This window comes from Hippichthys cyanospilos, chromosome 9, assembly GCF_059441005.1.
Source record: "Hippichthys cyanospilos isolate Australia breed blue-spotted pipefish chromosome 9, RoL_Hcya_1.0, whole genome shotgun sequence".
NCBI classification, from domain to species: domain Eukaryota; kingdom Metazoa; phylum Chordata; class Actinopteri; order Syngnathiformes; family Syngnathidae; genus Hippichthys; species Hippichthys cyanospilos.
The window spans coordinates 22,257,501-22,272,457 of NC_142377.1; the positions used below are offsets into that span (position 1 = coordinate 22,257,501).

The 14,957-nt window shown below is 44.4% G+C and overlaps 1 protein-coding gene and 1 non-coding gene across 2 annotated transcripts; one reads left to right on the top strand and one right to left on the bottom strand.

Moving 5' to 3' along the window:
* Nucleotides 1-9,671: 9,671 nt before the first annotated feature.
* On the bottom strand, nucleotides 9,672-14,486 carry rpn1 (ribophorin I). Its single transcript, XM_088424214.1, has 10 exons — nucleotides 14,151-14,486; nucleotides 13,184-13,248; nucleotides 12,800-13,106; nucleotides 12,512-12,721; nucleotides 12,248-12,440; nucleotides 11,647-11,746; nucleotides 11,430-11,568; nucleotides 10,780-10,899; nucleotides 10,450-10,695; nucleotides 9,672-10,377 (listed from the first exon to the last, which is right to left on the bottom strand). Exons 1-10 carry the CDS (start codon nucleotides 14,376-14,378, stop codon nucleotides 10,195-10,197), a joined length of 1,791 nt encoding a protein of 596 aa, XP_088280340.1. The 5' UTR covers nucleotides 14,379-14,486; the 3' UTR covers nucleotides 9,672-10,194.
* Nucleotides 14,487-14,693: 207 nt separating this feature from the next.
* On the top strand, nucleotides 14,694-14,766 carry trnaf-gaa (transfer RNA phenylalanine (anticodon GAA)). The gene has a single exon. It is a non-coding gene; the product is annotated as a tRNA-Phe (tRNA).
* The last annotated feature ends 191 nt before the right edge of the window (nucleotides 14,767-14,957 follow it).

The window sequence follows — 14,957 nt, forward strand, 5'->3', positions numbered from 1 at the left end:
CTGTCATTTGGTGACATCTAGTGGCGATGCCGCGCAACAGCAACTCGAAGAGCGTCTATGTTGTGATAGCGATTTCAATGCACTTGAAAGCATCGACGAAAGATGAAAGATTAAAATATTCAAATGACAGGTTAAGTGTTTTTTAATAGTTACGTGGACGTATTAATGACTCTTCACAACTAATTCAAACAGTTATTTTAAATATTAAATATTTTAAAATGTAATAATTTAGCAATTTGACAAATAGACCCACGAAATCCAGGTCATCATCATAGAGCCTGATTATTTAGTTCTAAGGTTTTCAAAGACCTCCCCTCAAAAAAAGGGGGGAGGGGGCGGGGGGGGTTGAGACCATTACTCAGCTGGAATGTTCCAGCCGGGATCCCCGGTGGCTGCGCAGGAAGTTAAAAGAGCTCGGACAGGAAGTGCGCTCAGCATTTGGAGGGCCGTGTTTCCTGTTGGCGCTGGCCGCATGTTTAGACGCCTCGCTGGCAGTCCGATGGCCTTTTTTGCTTTTTCAGGTCACTCGATAGCTCAACCTGACAACCTTCCCGTGCTTTATGCTCTCGTATTTCAAGCGCTATTCCAAAATGCGCTCCTGCAATCATGGATGCAACCGGCTTGGATTTCGAGGCGCTTGTCTGGAAATTTGAAAAGTTTGTGATTATGCCAGTCAACTTAAGGTGAATGTGACTTATATCAACCAATGAAATGCAAATCGACGTATTTTAAGTTTTATTGCTTTGGATGGCCGAAGTTAAAACAAAAGACGTTTGTAAATATTAACGTGCTTTTGGGATTGGATGCATTCAAACAAAAATCATATAATGGCGTCTTTGGGGTTGAATGAGTTAGCAAGCTGAACCTCTTAATCAGCAAAGTTACAATAAGGAATTGCTGAAAGTCATGTATTTTTATCGCTTGATTTTAGCATGTTCCATAAAGCCGAAGTACAAATTTCATAATTTGTACTTGTGCAGGTGTATTGATAATCTGTTAAAAAGTTTGGACACCCCTGTGTTTTTAGAGGCAGGTAGGCTGCTTACAATTATTATAATTCTCAATCGTTATATCGAGTTTAATTCAACGGTAAATCTTCAATAGAGCGACGACGGAGCGGATTTTAAAATCTTTTCTTTCGCTCTTCCTCGAGACTCATTTTAAAGCAGAAATTTCGCTCGGTTTTACGAGCGCAGGGTAACTTCTCGTCGCCGCCCGATACCAGACACTTTCGGCCAAGCGCGACTTTTTGCGGTGCGCGCGCGAGCCTTTTAATAAGGCCGGCGGAGGAAGGTTGTGTCACAGGATGCAGATGCGGTCACATGAAATGAAAGTTCCGGCCCACGGGCGCACTTAGCGTCACTTTGATGGACTCCCGACGGGCCCGTCTCGCCTCGCGCCAGAAAAAATCAAGAGCGGAGGATTTATAGGAGGAGGCGAGATCCCGAGCGGAGATGCCGTGGCCAGATACGCCGCTTGGCAGAGGAAAAATCTCTTTGTCTCGGGTGAGCTCGGTGGACAATCAAAGTTTCCTATCAGCTGTGGAGTAGGGGAAATTGGCTGCCCTGGGAAGGAGAGGGCCACTCTCGCAGCTAATGGGAAGTGCCCCTGTCGCTATATTCGGGTCCCGGAGAGAAAGTAGGAAATGTGCGCCGAGCGGCCCCACGGGCTCCGCCATCTCAGGCCATACCGCGTCCGAGGCCTCGGCTAGGCGTCGCCGCGGCTACGTAAAAATGCGTCCGCGTGGTTTCGTTTAGTGAAAAAAAATCACGTAGGTTTCATTCGTAAACACCCGCAAAAAATTGGAAAATGGTATGTTCTGTCCGTAGTGTGTGACGTGACGACGACGCATTAAGGCACAGGTGTCAAACTCAAGGCCCGGGGGCCAAATCCGGCCCGCCACGTCATTTTATGTGGCCCGCGAAAGCAAATCATTGAAGTTTCCATGACTCTTGCTGTTCCAAAACTTTAGCTTTTGGTGTATAATGAAAAATAGAGATTTTTACAGTAATGTAAACAAGAAATGAACAAACTGCTTTACTTCTAATTTCAAAACAACTAAGCCATCAATTTGCCGTGTAGAGTAAAAATACTATGAGACCATTTCAAATCGACTTGGTTCCCTCAACATATCGGCCCAATGAAGGAAGTTCTCGCTGCAAAATGGCCCGAGACAAAAATAGGTATAGCCATGATATGGTCTCTACCGCCGCCTACTGTCTTGAGGTGAAACACACGTCAACAGAGAATTTTCCGTTTGCTGACGTAGTTTTGACCGCCACTGAACGGAATGTCGCAAAAATCGCAGGGAAATCAATGTAATAAATCTGGTTAAATACCTGGTAAAAATTATGATTGTAATGGTTTAAATGGTCCAAAATTTGGACAATGATTATTTTTGTACACAAAATCTCCCACGACCAGCTGCAATCACGTAGAAATGTCAGAATGGCTGCATTTTGAAATTTTACATGTTTTAATCATCTGCTGGAAATTTCAGCTTCCTAGGATTGATTCGTTTATGATATCATAAAAAGTTCTAAGGAATTTCTGTAATATGTAACTATGCGACAAGGGTTCACGAATGAATGGATAGATGACAATCGTGGCAAGCTCTCCTCTTAATTATATGCTAATCGTTCTAATGTAGTTGTGTACTTCATTCATAAAATAAATCAATCAATAAATCGACATTTCATTCAATTCAATGACCGATTATCGTATAAAAATATGGACATTGAAATGTAATAATTGATCATTTAATGAACGACACATTTCAGGAAACGTGAATTTATTATGAATGTATTTAATTGTTCAAACATTTAATCAATAATTAAATGAATTATTGTTGAATTCAACATTGAATTAAATAATGAAACATTGAATTGATGAATGCCAATTTTGTTTAATTGTTAACGGTACATTTATTCATGTAATTTTGGCAATTTCCGTCCTCCGTACGGGAAAAGCAACCCTCGCAAATCCGGAGAATTTGGCAAATCTCCACTTTGGAGTTTTTGAGACCTTTGGATTTGATTAAAAAAAAACAAACAAACCTGGGCACGTATAGCAAATAGGCCAAAGCGGAGACATTTACCTCCCGTTTGCTACGTGTAGACCTTGCCTTAAAGTAGGGCTTCATCTGCGGCTTATCCTCTGCAACGAGGGACGGCGATGAGGCGCGCAGCCTTGATTTTTGGGGCCAAACTTGCCCTGAGAGGCATGACCGCGCCCGCTTTGATGGAGCGCCATGTGGCAGAGATCAGCGGGTCTTAGCGGGACTTGCGGACAGTTGCAAACAAGGGCCGCGCGGGGAGAGGATTACTGTCTCGTCCATACAAATCCACACCGAGAGGGATCTTGACATCGCCGCGCGTGCGCGCGCGCGGATACGTCGCTCGCTGGAAAAGTCAACGTTCAGGGCCACCAGATTTTCCAAATTGGAAACTGGGACACTGCACTTTGGCCAAAAATCGAACGTCCGACGGCTTCTCGCCAGGAGCTATTTATTACACTATTATTGGCGAGTCAATCTGCTGTTACTTTAGCTAATGCTAAGCGATAGCGCTAACCTAGCCAAACGATGTGAACGCATCTCGAGTCAACTGTCGAATGTCAGTTCAATCCTTTGATCTTTACATCAAAGGCAATTTACGTCGGTAAAGGGAAAGCATTAAAAGAAAACACTAGGGAGCTGAAATTTCACCCAGATGGTGACAACACATCGGAATTGAACTACTTAGTTATCGCACTAGTGTGCCATCACTGGGCTAAAATATTACTAGTAAGAAAATTATCCAAAAATGGTCAAAATACTGCACAAGGGTTAAACCAAGAGCACCATCTAGTGGGGTAAAATAAAAATGCCATAGGTGCTTCATGAAGCTTCATTTTCCCCTTCACTATTTCTACATTTATCCTTTGCCTGTCATCTAAGCGACTAATTATTTTTGGGTTGAATTTTTTGCGATTGTAATGTCAATAAAGTAATTTCCTAAACCGTAGGTGTCGAGCTCCAGTCCTGGAGGACCGGTATCCTGCATGTTTTCCAGTTTTCAAATGATTAGCTTATTAGCAAGCTCTGCGGGAGCTTGAAATGATCCCAATTATTTGAATCGGGCGTGTTTGAGTGAGAAGGTTCGAAAACTCGCAGGAAACCGGCCCTCCAGGACTGGAGTTGGACACCGGCCCTCCAGGACTGGAGTTCAACACCTATGCCCTAACACCTCCGATTCACTGATTAAACCTCGCGCGGTATTTTGTCCAATCTCTTGATCTTCACATCAAAGACATTTCAGATCAAAAGTAAATCATTGAAAGAAGAGACCCGGGAGCTGAAATTTCACCCAGATTGCGCCAACATATCAAAGATCAACATAGCGCGACCACCCGGTTATCACATTAGCAGCGGCGTGCCATCCCTCGGCTAAAACGGCGTTGGAAAAAAGCGACCCAAAACGGTCAAGCACAGCTCCAGGGTAAGAACTAGCCCCGCCTCCCGCCGCCTTCGTTCCCCGCGCCAGACAAGAATGCGTCTCTCGGCACCCGGGGGCTCAATCCCCGGCGTCTCCGTCTCCTTCCTCGCGTCTGTCAGCCGCGGCCCCCGGCAGCTGGCGCGGGGGCCACAGACGCCCCCATTGTGCCGGCCGGCACGCGTGGGCACGCGGGCGGATCACACCTGTCACCTGCAACGGCTCCGTCGCTAACCTCTCATCCCGTGTCACTGAGGAATGGCGGCTCACAGAGGCGCCGTTGTGACCCGAGCTTTTCGTTTTAAGCGCGGCCAGGCCCGCTCGACGCCGCCCCTTTGAGGCTCACCTTCACGTTTCCCCCTTTTGGTGACACGGCGAGGAGGACGGGATGAGCGCGTGTCACAGCTAGCGTGCGCGCTCATAATAACGCGGTGACAGTGAGGCTGCTGGCTCTGTCTGGGTGATTTATGAGAGAGCGCCGCCAGGGGTCTTGCCAGCAGGATATTGTTCCCCGACTGGTGACTTACGCCGCTCGCTTTCTTTGTGCGTCTCGCCCAGAAAGATTAAGAAGGAAGTAGCTGCAGGTGAGCCCCCCGCGTAATCAATCACAACCGCGTCACCGCGGCCAAAACCTAGCCCGTTAGCTCTTTTGCTGCTAGTTATGCGCGAAGGTTAAGGAACCCCCGTAAAAACGCTGGAGCCGGCCCGGCCTACGTTCTGGTGCCTTCACCAGAGGACGTCCCGGCCTTTCCGTTGATTCCATCGGTGTGAAACATACGGCCCGCGGGCCGGCTCTGGCCCCCGCGCGGGTTTAATCCGGCCCGCGAGATTTTGCAAAGTGCAAAAATGAGCTGAATTTTTTTCAATAAGTATATATATATAAAACACGCTTTTATTCATCTGGCAAAATCAACTTTTCAATAGGTTTTACATTGTCGACAAAGTGTCATACACAATAACATAGAAAATACCTAAATTTGACCCTAAAATTAAGAGTTGGTCCTATACACACTTTTACGATTCATGTTTAATCTAAAAATTTACAGCTTTTCCACAGTTTTTCTTTTCTTTTTTTTTACCTTACCTAGCAAGACGCAATCAAATGAAAATGTTCCCAAGCAGGGGAAATCCCATACACAAGTGCGTCTTATATTTGGGGCATTCCGGGAGTAAAGAAATATCACAAGTGCAATACTTGTTTTCAAATTTTAAGATGCCATCCCGTCGTCCTTCCCAAATGCTTGCAAGTGTGAGGTTGAGAGGTACACCCTGCGGGTGTCAAACATAGCCCATGTCAGTTCGTTGACTGCCATTCAAAATTGGAAATGTCATTTTGGACACATTGAAAACCTGATGTTTTATCATGCATTTGCCCTGATTTTCGCATGAATCCTTTCAACAGCTTGCGGACAACTTATAACGTTTGCAAGCCTTTCAATGACTTCATTGAGTGGCTTAGCCTGGACTCCCATAATGCAACATTCGTGCAATGCATTGTGGGATTTGTAATCGACAGAAGGCTTTGATCCAGGAACTAAATGTTGCAGGAAAGCCTTTTTTTGCTGCAGGGAAGCGTTTTATTTTCTTTTTATTTCCTGTATAACATTTTATCTGCATTTTCCCATCCGCGAAATCTGCAGCATTGAATAGCTGTTAATGTTTTCTTTTCTCACAAAATGAAATTCTTTGAAACTGAACAGCATGATTATACATATGTCTGACGCCACTGAACAATATAAGGGGTTGAAAGTCCAAATGTATTTATAGTTGACGATCTTTTGACCTTTTCAAAATCAGCCCAAATTGGCTGATGATATGGCCAGGTGTGTGAAAAATCCTTGGGGTCAATGGGATTTTTTTTTTTTTTTCCCCCCTCCATAGCGCTGGATTAACTCATTCACTGCCAATGACGGCTGTAGACGGATCCACCTTTGCTGGGTTGGCGATGAATACGTTACTTCTACTTTTCACTATCCGTCTTTGAATAAATACTGCAGAATAAAATGGCATTACTTGCAGAGTATTAACTGATAAGCTGCCATTTTGCAAGAGAACATATCACTCATTCACCGCCAGTGACGGCTGTAGACGTCACGGATCCATTTTTGCTGGTTCGGCAATGAACGAGTTCATCTTTTTTTCAAATCGATAAAACGCGCCGTTTACGAAGGGCTTGAGGTTCACACGCAAGTTCGACTCGCTTGTATTTTCGCATATTCATTATGTTTTTGTCAGATAAAGAAAGAGCACACTCTGCATCATTACTCCCCTCCAGGAAAGGGAGATCATAATCAGCTTCACGCATGTGGGTACCTTACAGCTCAACCACATGGGCCAAGTAGTCCCACACCTTGCACTAACCCCCTCGTCCACCTCAAACACGCACGCGTACGCCACATCAGGATACAGCGCTGCGCACCAATTCCGGTTTAAACAGAATTTTGCTCGACTGACGCCAACAGATAAACCGCACTTCTTCTGTGACCGGTAATCACATCCTGGACCAGAGGACATGGCGGAAAGCGGGAGGGGGAAAAAAAAAAAAAGACCCCGAATGATCAAGATGAGGCCGGGCGAAGGAGTCGGGGCCTCGCCGTGGGGTCACGTGACGGACGTAAGCTTACGAGCGGCACGCCGACATTAAAGTCGGTCGCCGCTTCGGAGGCTTTGAAGTGACGCTTCTTCGTGGCTTTTCTTCTGACTCAGCGGCGGAGTCGAAATTCGAGTAAGACTGGAACAAAAGGCCCGCGTTGAGTAAAAGTTCGGCGACCTTTAACTCATTCCATCCCGGACATATATGTTTTTTTATTTATATATTTTTTATATAGCAGTATTTTTCTTTCAAGTGTTTGGCTAATAAAGGGTCAAAAAATGGCTGCTACAAACTGAATTAAGTATCAAACTAAATGCTTACGTTGTACGTGTAATCAATTAAGAATTTTAGTACGTAAGTGCTAAAGTAATCAATTACTAACTACAAAATGATTACTTCGGTACTTATTCAAAGGAAGTAAAAATAAGTCATACATTACTTTTACTTAGTTTGTACTTGCCTCTTAATTCGCCAGCCTTTACAATAGATCCAGCCATTTTTAGATCTTTTAAAATACTTTTTACACACACACACACACACATATATATATATATATATATATATATATATATATATATATATATATATATATATATTACTTTATTACTGAAAAAGTAATTTTAGTAGTTCAAATGCTAGTCCTTTTTAATTCCTAAAATGATTGATTACTTGGCAAAGTAATCAATTACTTTCGTAATTAATTTAAAAAACTAAGCAATTGATTTATATATTACTGACGGTACTTTTGTACCTTTACTACTTAAATTGATTATATTATTACTGAAATAATCAATTACTTTGTAACTTTTACTACCTAAAATCATTGATTACTTTGGTACATAAGTAATGCGTTACTTTTTGATTACTAAGGAATTGCTTTTGGTGCTTTCGTAACTAAAATTAAGCACTATATACCCGAGTTATTTGAAGAAGATAAACTGCTAAGACTTTTTGTTAAAAGTGTTGGGATAAATTAGGATTTTTTTTTTTTTTAAATAGCATTACAGGTCATGTCAAAATGGACATTTAGCATATGCCATGGGCCGCAAAAATGTGGATTGAGGGCCACAACGGGCCCCCGGGCCCTAGTTTGCACACCGTTGAGAAAGATTGACCGGAGTTGCACGTCTTTTCGGTTTAGGTCCGATTTGGTCCAATTTGGCAGTCGGTTTTTGCAGCTTGTCTTTGATGGATGCTTTTGTTTCTATAATAACGGCGGTACTGAAGGCTACTGATAAATTTCATTCATCTATTATTCAAAGATGTATTTTCAGTGACACGGATCATTTCTCACGGCGACGCTAACGATCGGTTTGGTCCAAGGTCTTTTGAATTTCTTCTAATCGGCGCTGGCGAAGCTTTCGGCGGCCCGATAGCATCGGGGCTTTTGCGGCGAGCAGACGTGAGCTCAGCGGCCCGTCGGACCTTCCGGGCGGTTGGTGCGCCGCTGCAAAAAGTCCACCGGAGCGCAAAAACAAAAGTGCCATTGTGTGGCCTTTCGGCGGCACCTCGCATCGGCGCGAACGGACATTGTCTTTGCCTTCCCCCGCCGCGTACTTTCATAATGATTATTGTATGCGCATACAATGTTAACATTAGTATTGTGAGGGGAAGGGGCCTGTTATTATGGAGCAGGAAATGACCTGCCGAGACGCGCCGCGACCTCAGAGGGAAAGAAGTGACCTCAGGCTGACCTCTACGGGGCTCGATAGGCGCTGAAGTCTGCTAGCGCCCGCAACAATGCGTTGGAAATCCCCTCTGTTGTTCTTAAGTGTGCCTGAACACATCCTATACTTCAAATGTTATTTTTATCCCATCGATGCTTTGATTAGTATGTCTGTATGCTACGCAAGTGTTCATGAAGACGTTTCGAAGACTAGCGAGCCCCCTTGTGGCCACTTTAAAGTACATTTACCTCACTTCTCGTGTTAGGTGCTTCAACTTTTGAATCATTTCATTATGTGAAGCGCGCACTCTTGTTATTCCTCTACTTTATTTTTTTCTTATCCTGCCTATTTTTGACACTTTTCAATTCAATTCTAATTTATCAGATTCTTGACGTTTCAATTTCAAAATGTTCCACATATTCTCGAGAGGGGTGCTTGTATTTTTGGTGTTCCAAAAATTTACAGTTTTTCCACAATTCTCAAATTTCCACCTCAAAAAATACCATTCACTTAGTTTGGGAGATTTGACATTTCACATTCACAACATTACCTCATTCATTTCAACTTAGGGAGGATTTTCAACATTCCACAAATCATTCTAAAATTTTCCGGAAAATTTGCAATTTTCAAGCCAAAACTTCCCCATTTACTTCCAATGGGAGATTTTATAGTTTGTTTCCATTTCAAAGTCACCACATTGTTCATTAATTTCATGAGCAATTTTTATCATTCCAAAACATTCAAAAAATTGCAATTTTTAACCCGTTACATCATTTTCAAGGATACTCAGCAGTAAAAAATCATTTGTTCCGATTTCAACCAATCATGATTCAGCATACAACGTCCTACAAGATTTTACTGCTGGAAAATGGCTAAAAAAGTATACAACTGAGAAGCAGCTTAAAAAATGGATGTCCACACACACTAAATACAACAAAGTGAAGGTCGTAACCAATTTTTATTTCAACTTTGACGGCTTTGTATTTTTTTCATCCCCGTGTCTTTTCATTACACAACCTAGTCTCATGTATTCTCAAAACTCAGTAAAAACAACCTCTCAACACCACAAAATGTAGAAAATGTGATGAATTTACAGACAAAAAACTGAAAAGACAAAAAAAAAAAAAAATCAGCGCTTTTAACATTATCGGGGGGAATAAGACGGTGCAGTAAGTGCAAAACGGATAAACACGGCAGACGCCTCAACCGCTTGAGAAAATGTCAAATTGTCGAATGTGAGCAAAGACGCGAGAGAATACTTGCTTATTCGTTTTGCAAAACGCGAACCTCAAACAGTAACAAAGAGGAAAATTTAAAGAGGGGACATGTAAGCTCACGCGGCATGGCGAGAGCCCGGCGACCCGTGATCCACTTTAATCACAAGGCACGAGTGTTTGGATGAAACCACTTGGCTGTACGCGACGATGTCACAGCCATCCATACACGCGCTCGGCTTCAGCGTTCACAGAGCATCCAGCAGGTTGTCGATGCGGCCGATGAGCTCCTGCCTCTTGCCGGAGAGGGTCTTGTCGTTGTCGATGTAGGCCTCCTTCTTCACCTTGCCGGCGACCAGTCGCTCCGCCTCCTGGCTGGCGCGGCACACCAACTCCTTCACCTGGCCGTCCAGCTTCTGCACTTCTCCGACCTGGCGGGGAGATGACGGCGGTGGCCCCGAGTCGGCCCGAAACGCGCGCGGCGGCGGCGAACGGGCGCTCACCTTGTCGGCCAAGTCGGAGCCTTCGGCCTTGAGGCGAGCCTGCAGCGAGCTGATCTCGTTGGTGAGTGTGCGGTGCTCCGCCTCCAGGGTCTTGCGCCCGCTGTTGAGCGCGCCCGTGTCACGGGATTGCTTGTAGCGGTTGACCGCCTCGTCCAGGTGCCGGTACAGGCCCAGACGCTTGTTGACCAGGGTCAGCACCTGCTCGGTGATGGAGGCCACCTTCATGCGCACCTCGGCTGCCGGGTCCTGATGGGAGGAACGCGGCGAAACCGTTGTTGGGAAATTTCGGCAATCCTTTCAAGATTCCATCTGCGGCGGCCGGAAGCGAACCTTTGTTATGGCGAAGTCCATGCGAACATAGATGATGACGGTGAAGAAGAGGATGTAGAAGGCCGCGACAACCAAGAGAGGCTCCTGCAGCATCAGGATCTTGTTGAAGTTGTAGTGAACCTGCAAAGGTCAAAACACGCATACGGGCTATATGTTTGACACCTCAGCATTTTATCAAGAGCTCGGTGAGTGGTTTTCTTTTGACACACAAACGAAGCTTCGTGAAGCATTTGCGATATTTATTTCAATGGCCCTTTAGTTTCAGAGGCAAGGGGATTTTAATACATTTACACTGCACTAGCAGGTATCTATAAACAAGCGCCATCTTCTCGACAAAAACAAAAAAATCACAAGTGCTTCATGAAGCTTCAGTTTCCACTACGTGTTTGTGATTTTTAGTTATTATTTATTAGGGTAGGTGTTACTTTGTAGCAAACGACAAATGGAATCTTTATGTAAGGAATATTTGAATACACTGCACAGCGTCCGCATATATCTGTAAACCAAAAGTACTATCTAGAGGGGTAACCAAAGAATGCATCCACCACAAGTAGTCCCCAAATCTTCACTTTCCCATTACGATTGCGCATACATAACGTTAACTAGGTTACGGTGCTGTACGCTTCAATTGTACAGAGCCTTTGTCTTACCACAACATCTTGAATGTGCTGCTCCACCAGGTTGCTCTTGGTGACCACCAGCACGGGCCGGCCGAAGGTATCAAGGTACGTGTAGTGCAATTCGTCTGGCATGCGATTAATCTTATATGGTGTATCCATCTGAATGTTTCTAAGGGGAGCAGACAGTAAAATGAGTCCAAACAGAATGCATCGAAGATCAATTCAAATGCTGCTTGCTGACGCTCACTTGGCTCCCTCTGGCAGGATGATTTTCACGGTCATACTGTCAATGACTTGGTCGTCATAGACGTGGTCGATTAGTCGCATCTTTAGTGCATACTGGTCCCCTGTAGGATACATTACATTGGAAATGCACTTATTAAAGGGTAAGCCAACTCCAAATTTTTTGTACTATCGTTTGTTCCATGAGGCCCTTCTAGTCTAAATGCAGTATTTTAGATTGATGTTGCGTTTGTGGAATATGAATTAAGTGGCAAAATGAACATGTTTGCATGCATCTCGGGCGGCCGTTTCGCCACTTACTGTCAACTGAAAATAACATTCAAGACTCAAGTCATGGCTCAACTTGTGACATCACACGACATATCTCACAAACCAAATGAGCCGTGATTTGTCTAAATCAAATGCCTCAACTGACCTCAACATAGTTCCTTAACATCATTATTTTGAGCAGCAAATGGGAATTTTTGGTACATCAAGGTGAAACGCATTTGCAACAAAGCAAATTTCCAAAGACAAAGTGCCGATAAGCAAGGATTAACTTTTTAACCAAATGATCATTTGTCCACTAAATGTTAGTTGGCTGGATTTGCCATCCACTCACTCACCCAGAGTGTAGAGATACTCATAGCTGGGCAGATTATAGCCAATGATGTAGTGAGTTTTCCAACCCCCAAACAAAGGGAAGCGAGGCCTGATCTCCACCTCCACTGAGTCATCCAGAACCTGCAGGTGGGAGGTGGAGATGTTCCCAATCTCATCCCTGTAGTAGACATCTTGCGCAGAAGCAGGAAGGATGGTCTGGAGAAGCCGAGATCGTGGTCAACACACAAATAGGAGCGAGCGATCAAGAGCGAGGGCGTTCTACCTACCTTGAAGGACTTGACGGACGAGATGCCGCTGTCTGACTGACGCTGGTAATCGTAGCGTGAAAACGGGCCCTTGAGGACGGCGCCGGTGTGCCTCACATCGATGGTCTCCTCCACGGCGATGTTGCCCCAGTGGGAGACCTCAATGGTGCGAATGATGTTACTGATAGTGAGGAAGGGCGAGTTGTTCTCAAAGTGGATCTTCATAACATCCTAGACATGAAAGCACAGGCACGGTTTAGAACTTTCTAGAAGTTCTAGCACAGATCGTCACAGTGCGACGAGGAGAACCTGGCTGAACTGGGGTATGTCACGAAACGGGCCGTATTCAATGATCTCGTCCGTCTTGCTGGGATTGCCCAGTTTGGTGTAGCTCTCCACCGTTTTGGACGCCAGGCGGACGCGTGTCGTCTGAACTTGGGTGGGGTACGGCGAATAGAAGTAATGGTTGCCTTGAAACACCACCAGCTGGCGCTCGGCCTGGGTGATGTCTGTGGGGAAGGGTTCCAGGACGTGGCTGAATGCCATTTCCACCTTTAATTTGACCTTGCCCCCCACGACCAACTTGGACGGAAGAGATACTTTGAAGAACTCCCCGCTGTGAAAAAGATAAGAGGGTGACTTACAGTGCATCAACAAAGCGCTGCAATACAAAAAATGAGAATGATACTTTACGTTAAGCCGTTAATTTTTGTTTCCTGGATGTCAAGTTGGCCATCATCTTCTTCGTCTCCTTGCACCTGTTTGAAAAAAAATCTTTTCAGGCTGAAAGCACGTTAAAGGGGAAGTAAACCCCCGAAAATAATTGTACAATATGGTATTTTATTTCATCACTCTAGTTTAAAACAGGTACTGCAATTGACAATGTATTGGCGGAATATGAATTAGTGTACGCAGCAAATACCATCCCTGACATGACTAAACTCAGAAAACTCAGAGACAAAATTGAGGCCAACATGGGCTGAATTAACTCCGTGAGGATTTTGCTATTTAAAATTCATATTCCACAAACACAGAATTAATTTGAATGCAAAATGTCATAACTTGGGTGTGGGAAATCCCAGAGAATTGAATTTTAAGGACAATTTAACTCAGCCTTATCTAACGCCTCAAAATATTTAAAATGGCATTTCTCACTACTTTCGTCCATGTTGTACGGTTTAAGTCAAAAAAGAATGTTTACGGTCTATGGAAGTGGGCGTGTCCTCTGCGCCATCATAGCCGGAAGTACGCTACCAAGCGCATACGTGTCATTCAGTCACTAGTACAAACGTGCACCGCTCAAGAAGTTCATTTTCGTTAAATTAAATTCCAGCAACTTAAAGCAAAGCTTTGATTTGATTCAAGGAAATCTGACCACGTTGCTAAAAATTTCAAGTTGGCCGAGTACAGTTGTTGCAGTTAGTGATGACTGGCTTTTAATTCTGCCGCGTCACTTATTTTACATGCTTTAGCTCAATCGGCATGTTCGGTGCATTTACAATATATATTACATAATGTTAAAGCATAATATGCAGAAATGTTTGAAAAATGAGAAGTTAGCAAGCAACGCGTGTCCTGCACGATTAGCCAACAAGCTAGCCGGCTAGCAAGAGCCCGTTGCTACGCGGCAATGATTTACTCGCTTATTTTGACTACTCACCGATGCCCCCATGTATGCCATATGCGGTAAAAGCTCCGGTTCGACGGTTAATATGAAGCTTTGGACGTCGTAGCGCGCGTGGTTAGACAACGTAATGTCCGCTGTGATCTTAGCCAAATGAGTGCTCAGGTCCACGGTCCTCTTGACTTCGTCGTTCACCAAAGTGGCCCAACACTGCACGGTGGCCAAAAGCAGCACGAAAGCGCCGAGCAGGGGCCGTCTCGACATGACTGCGGATCCCGAGAGAAAAGAATTGGGTTTGCGGTGAACGAAGTAGAAAGGCCGTCACGCCGCGCTGCTCGACGTGAGCTAGAAATGACGCTTCATTCATACGAACGCGATGACGTCACGGAGGTCTGCGCCGGAAGCGACTTTTTTTCCCTTCAATGACTCTTGGAGTTTTAAAAAAAATGCTTGTGTCATAATATACATGGAAGGAATGTTACGCCTGTTGAAACTAAACGTTTTAAGCGGAGGTTTATCCAAACGACGTTTGTACTTTGTATATTGGATGTATATGTAATTCTGAACGGGAGAATGCAAGCCGAAATAGCTCAGTTGGGAGAGCGTTAGACTGAAGATCTAAAGGTCCCTGGTTCGATCCCGGGTTTCGGCAGCTGGATGATCCTCTTTTGTTACAGTGAACAACATTTAGTTGATTAGTTGTTAGTTTAAAGAAGTGCCAATCTTCGCGCGTGAAAAGTGCCAATCTTTTCAAGGATGTTAAAACACAGTTTTACTCCCGAAACGCCTCAGGTACCTTTTAAAAATATTGCGAAATCAATGCCTGATATATATTTTGCGAGT

Bases quoted from the DNA above. Each gene is read 5' to 3' on its own strand.
- rpn1 (XM_088424214.1), bottom strand. From the start codon at position 14,378: ATGTCGAGACGGCCCCTGCTCGGCGCTTTCGTGCTGCTTTTGGCCACC. The intron at 13,107-13,183 runs GTAAAGTATCAT...TCTTTTTCACAG, and splicing joins ACAAAAATTAACGGCTTAAC to CGGGGAGTTCTTCAAAGTAT. The intron at 11,747-12,247 runs GTGAGTGAGTGG...TGTATCCTACAG, and splicing joins TGAGTATCTCTACACTCTGG to GGGACCAGTATGCACTAAAG.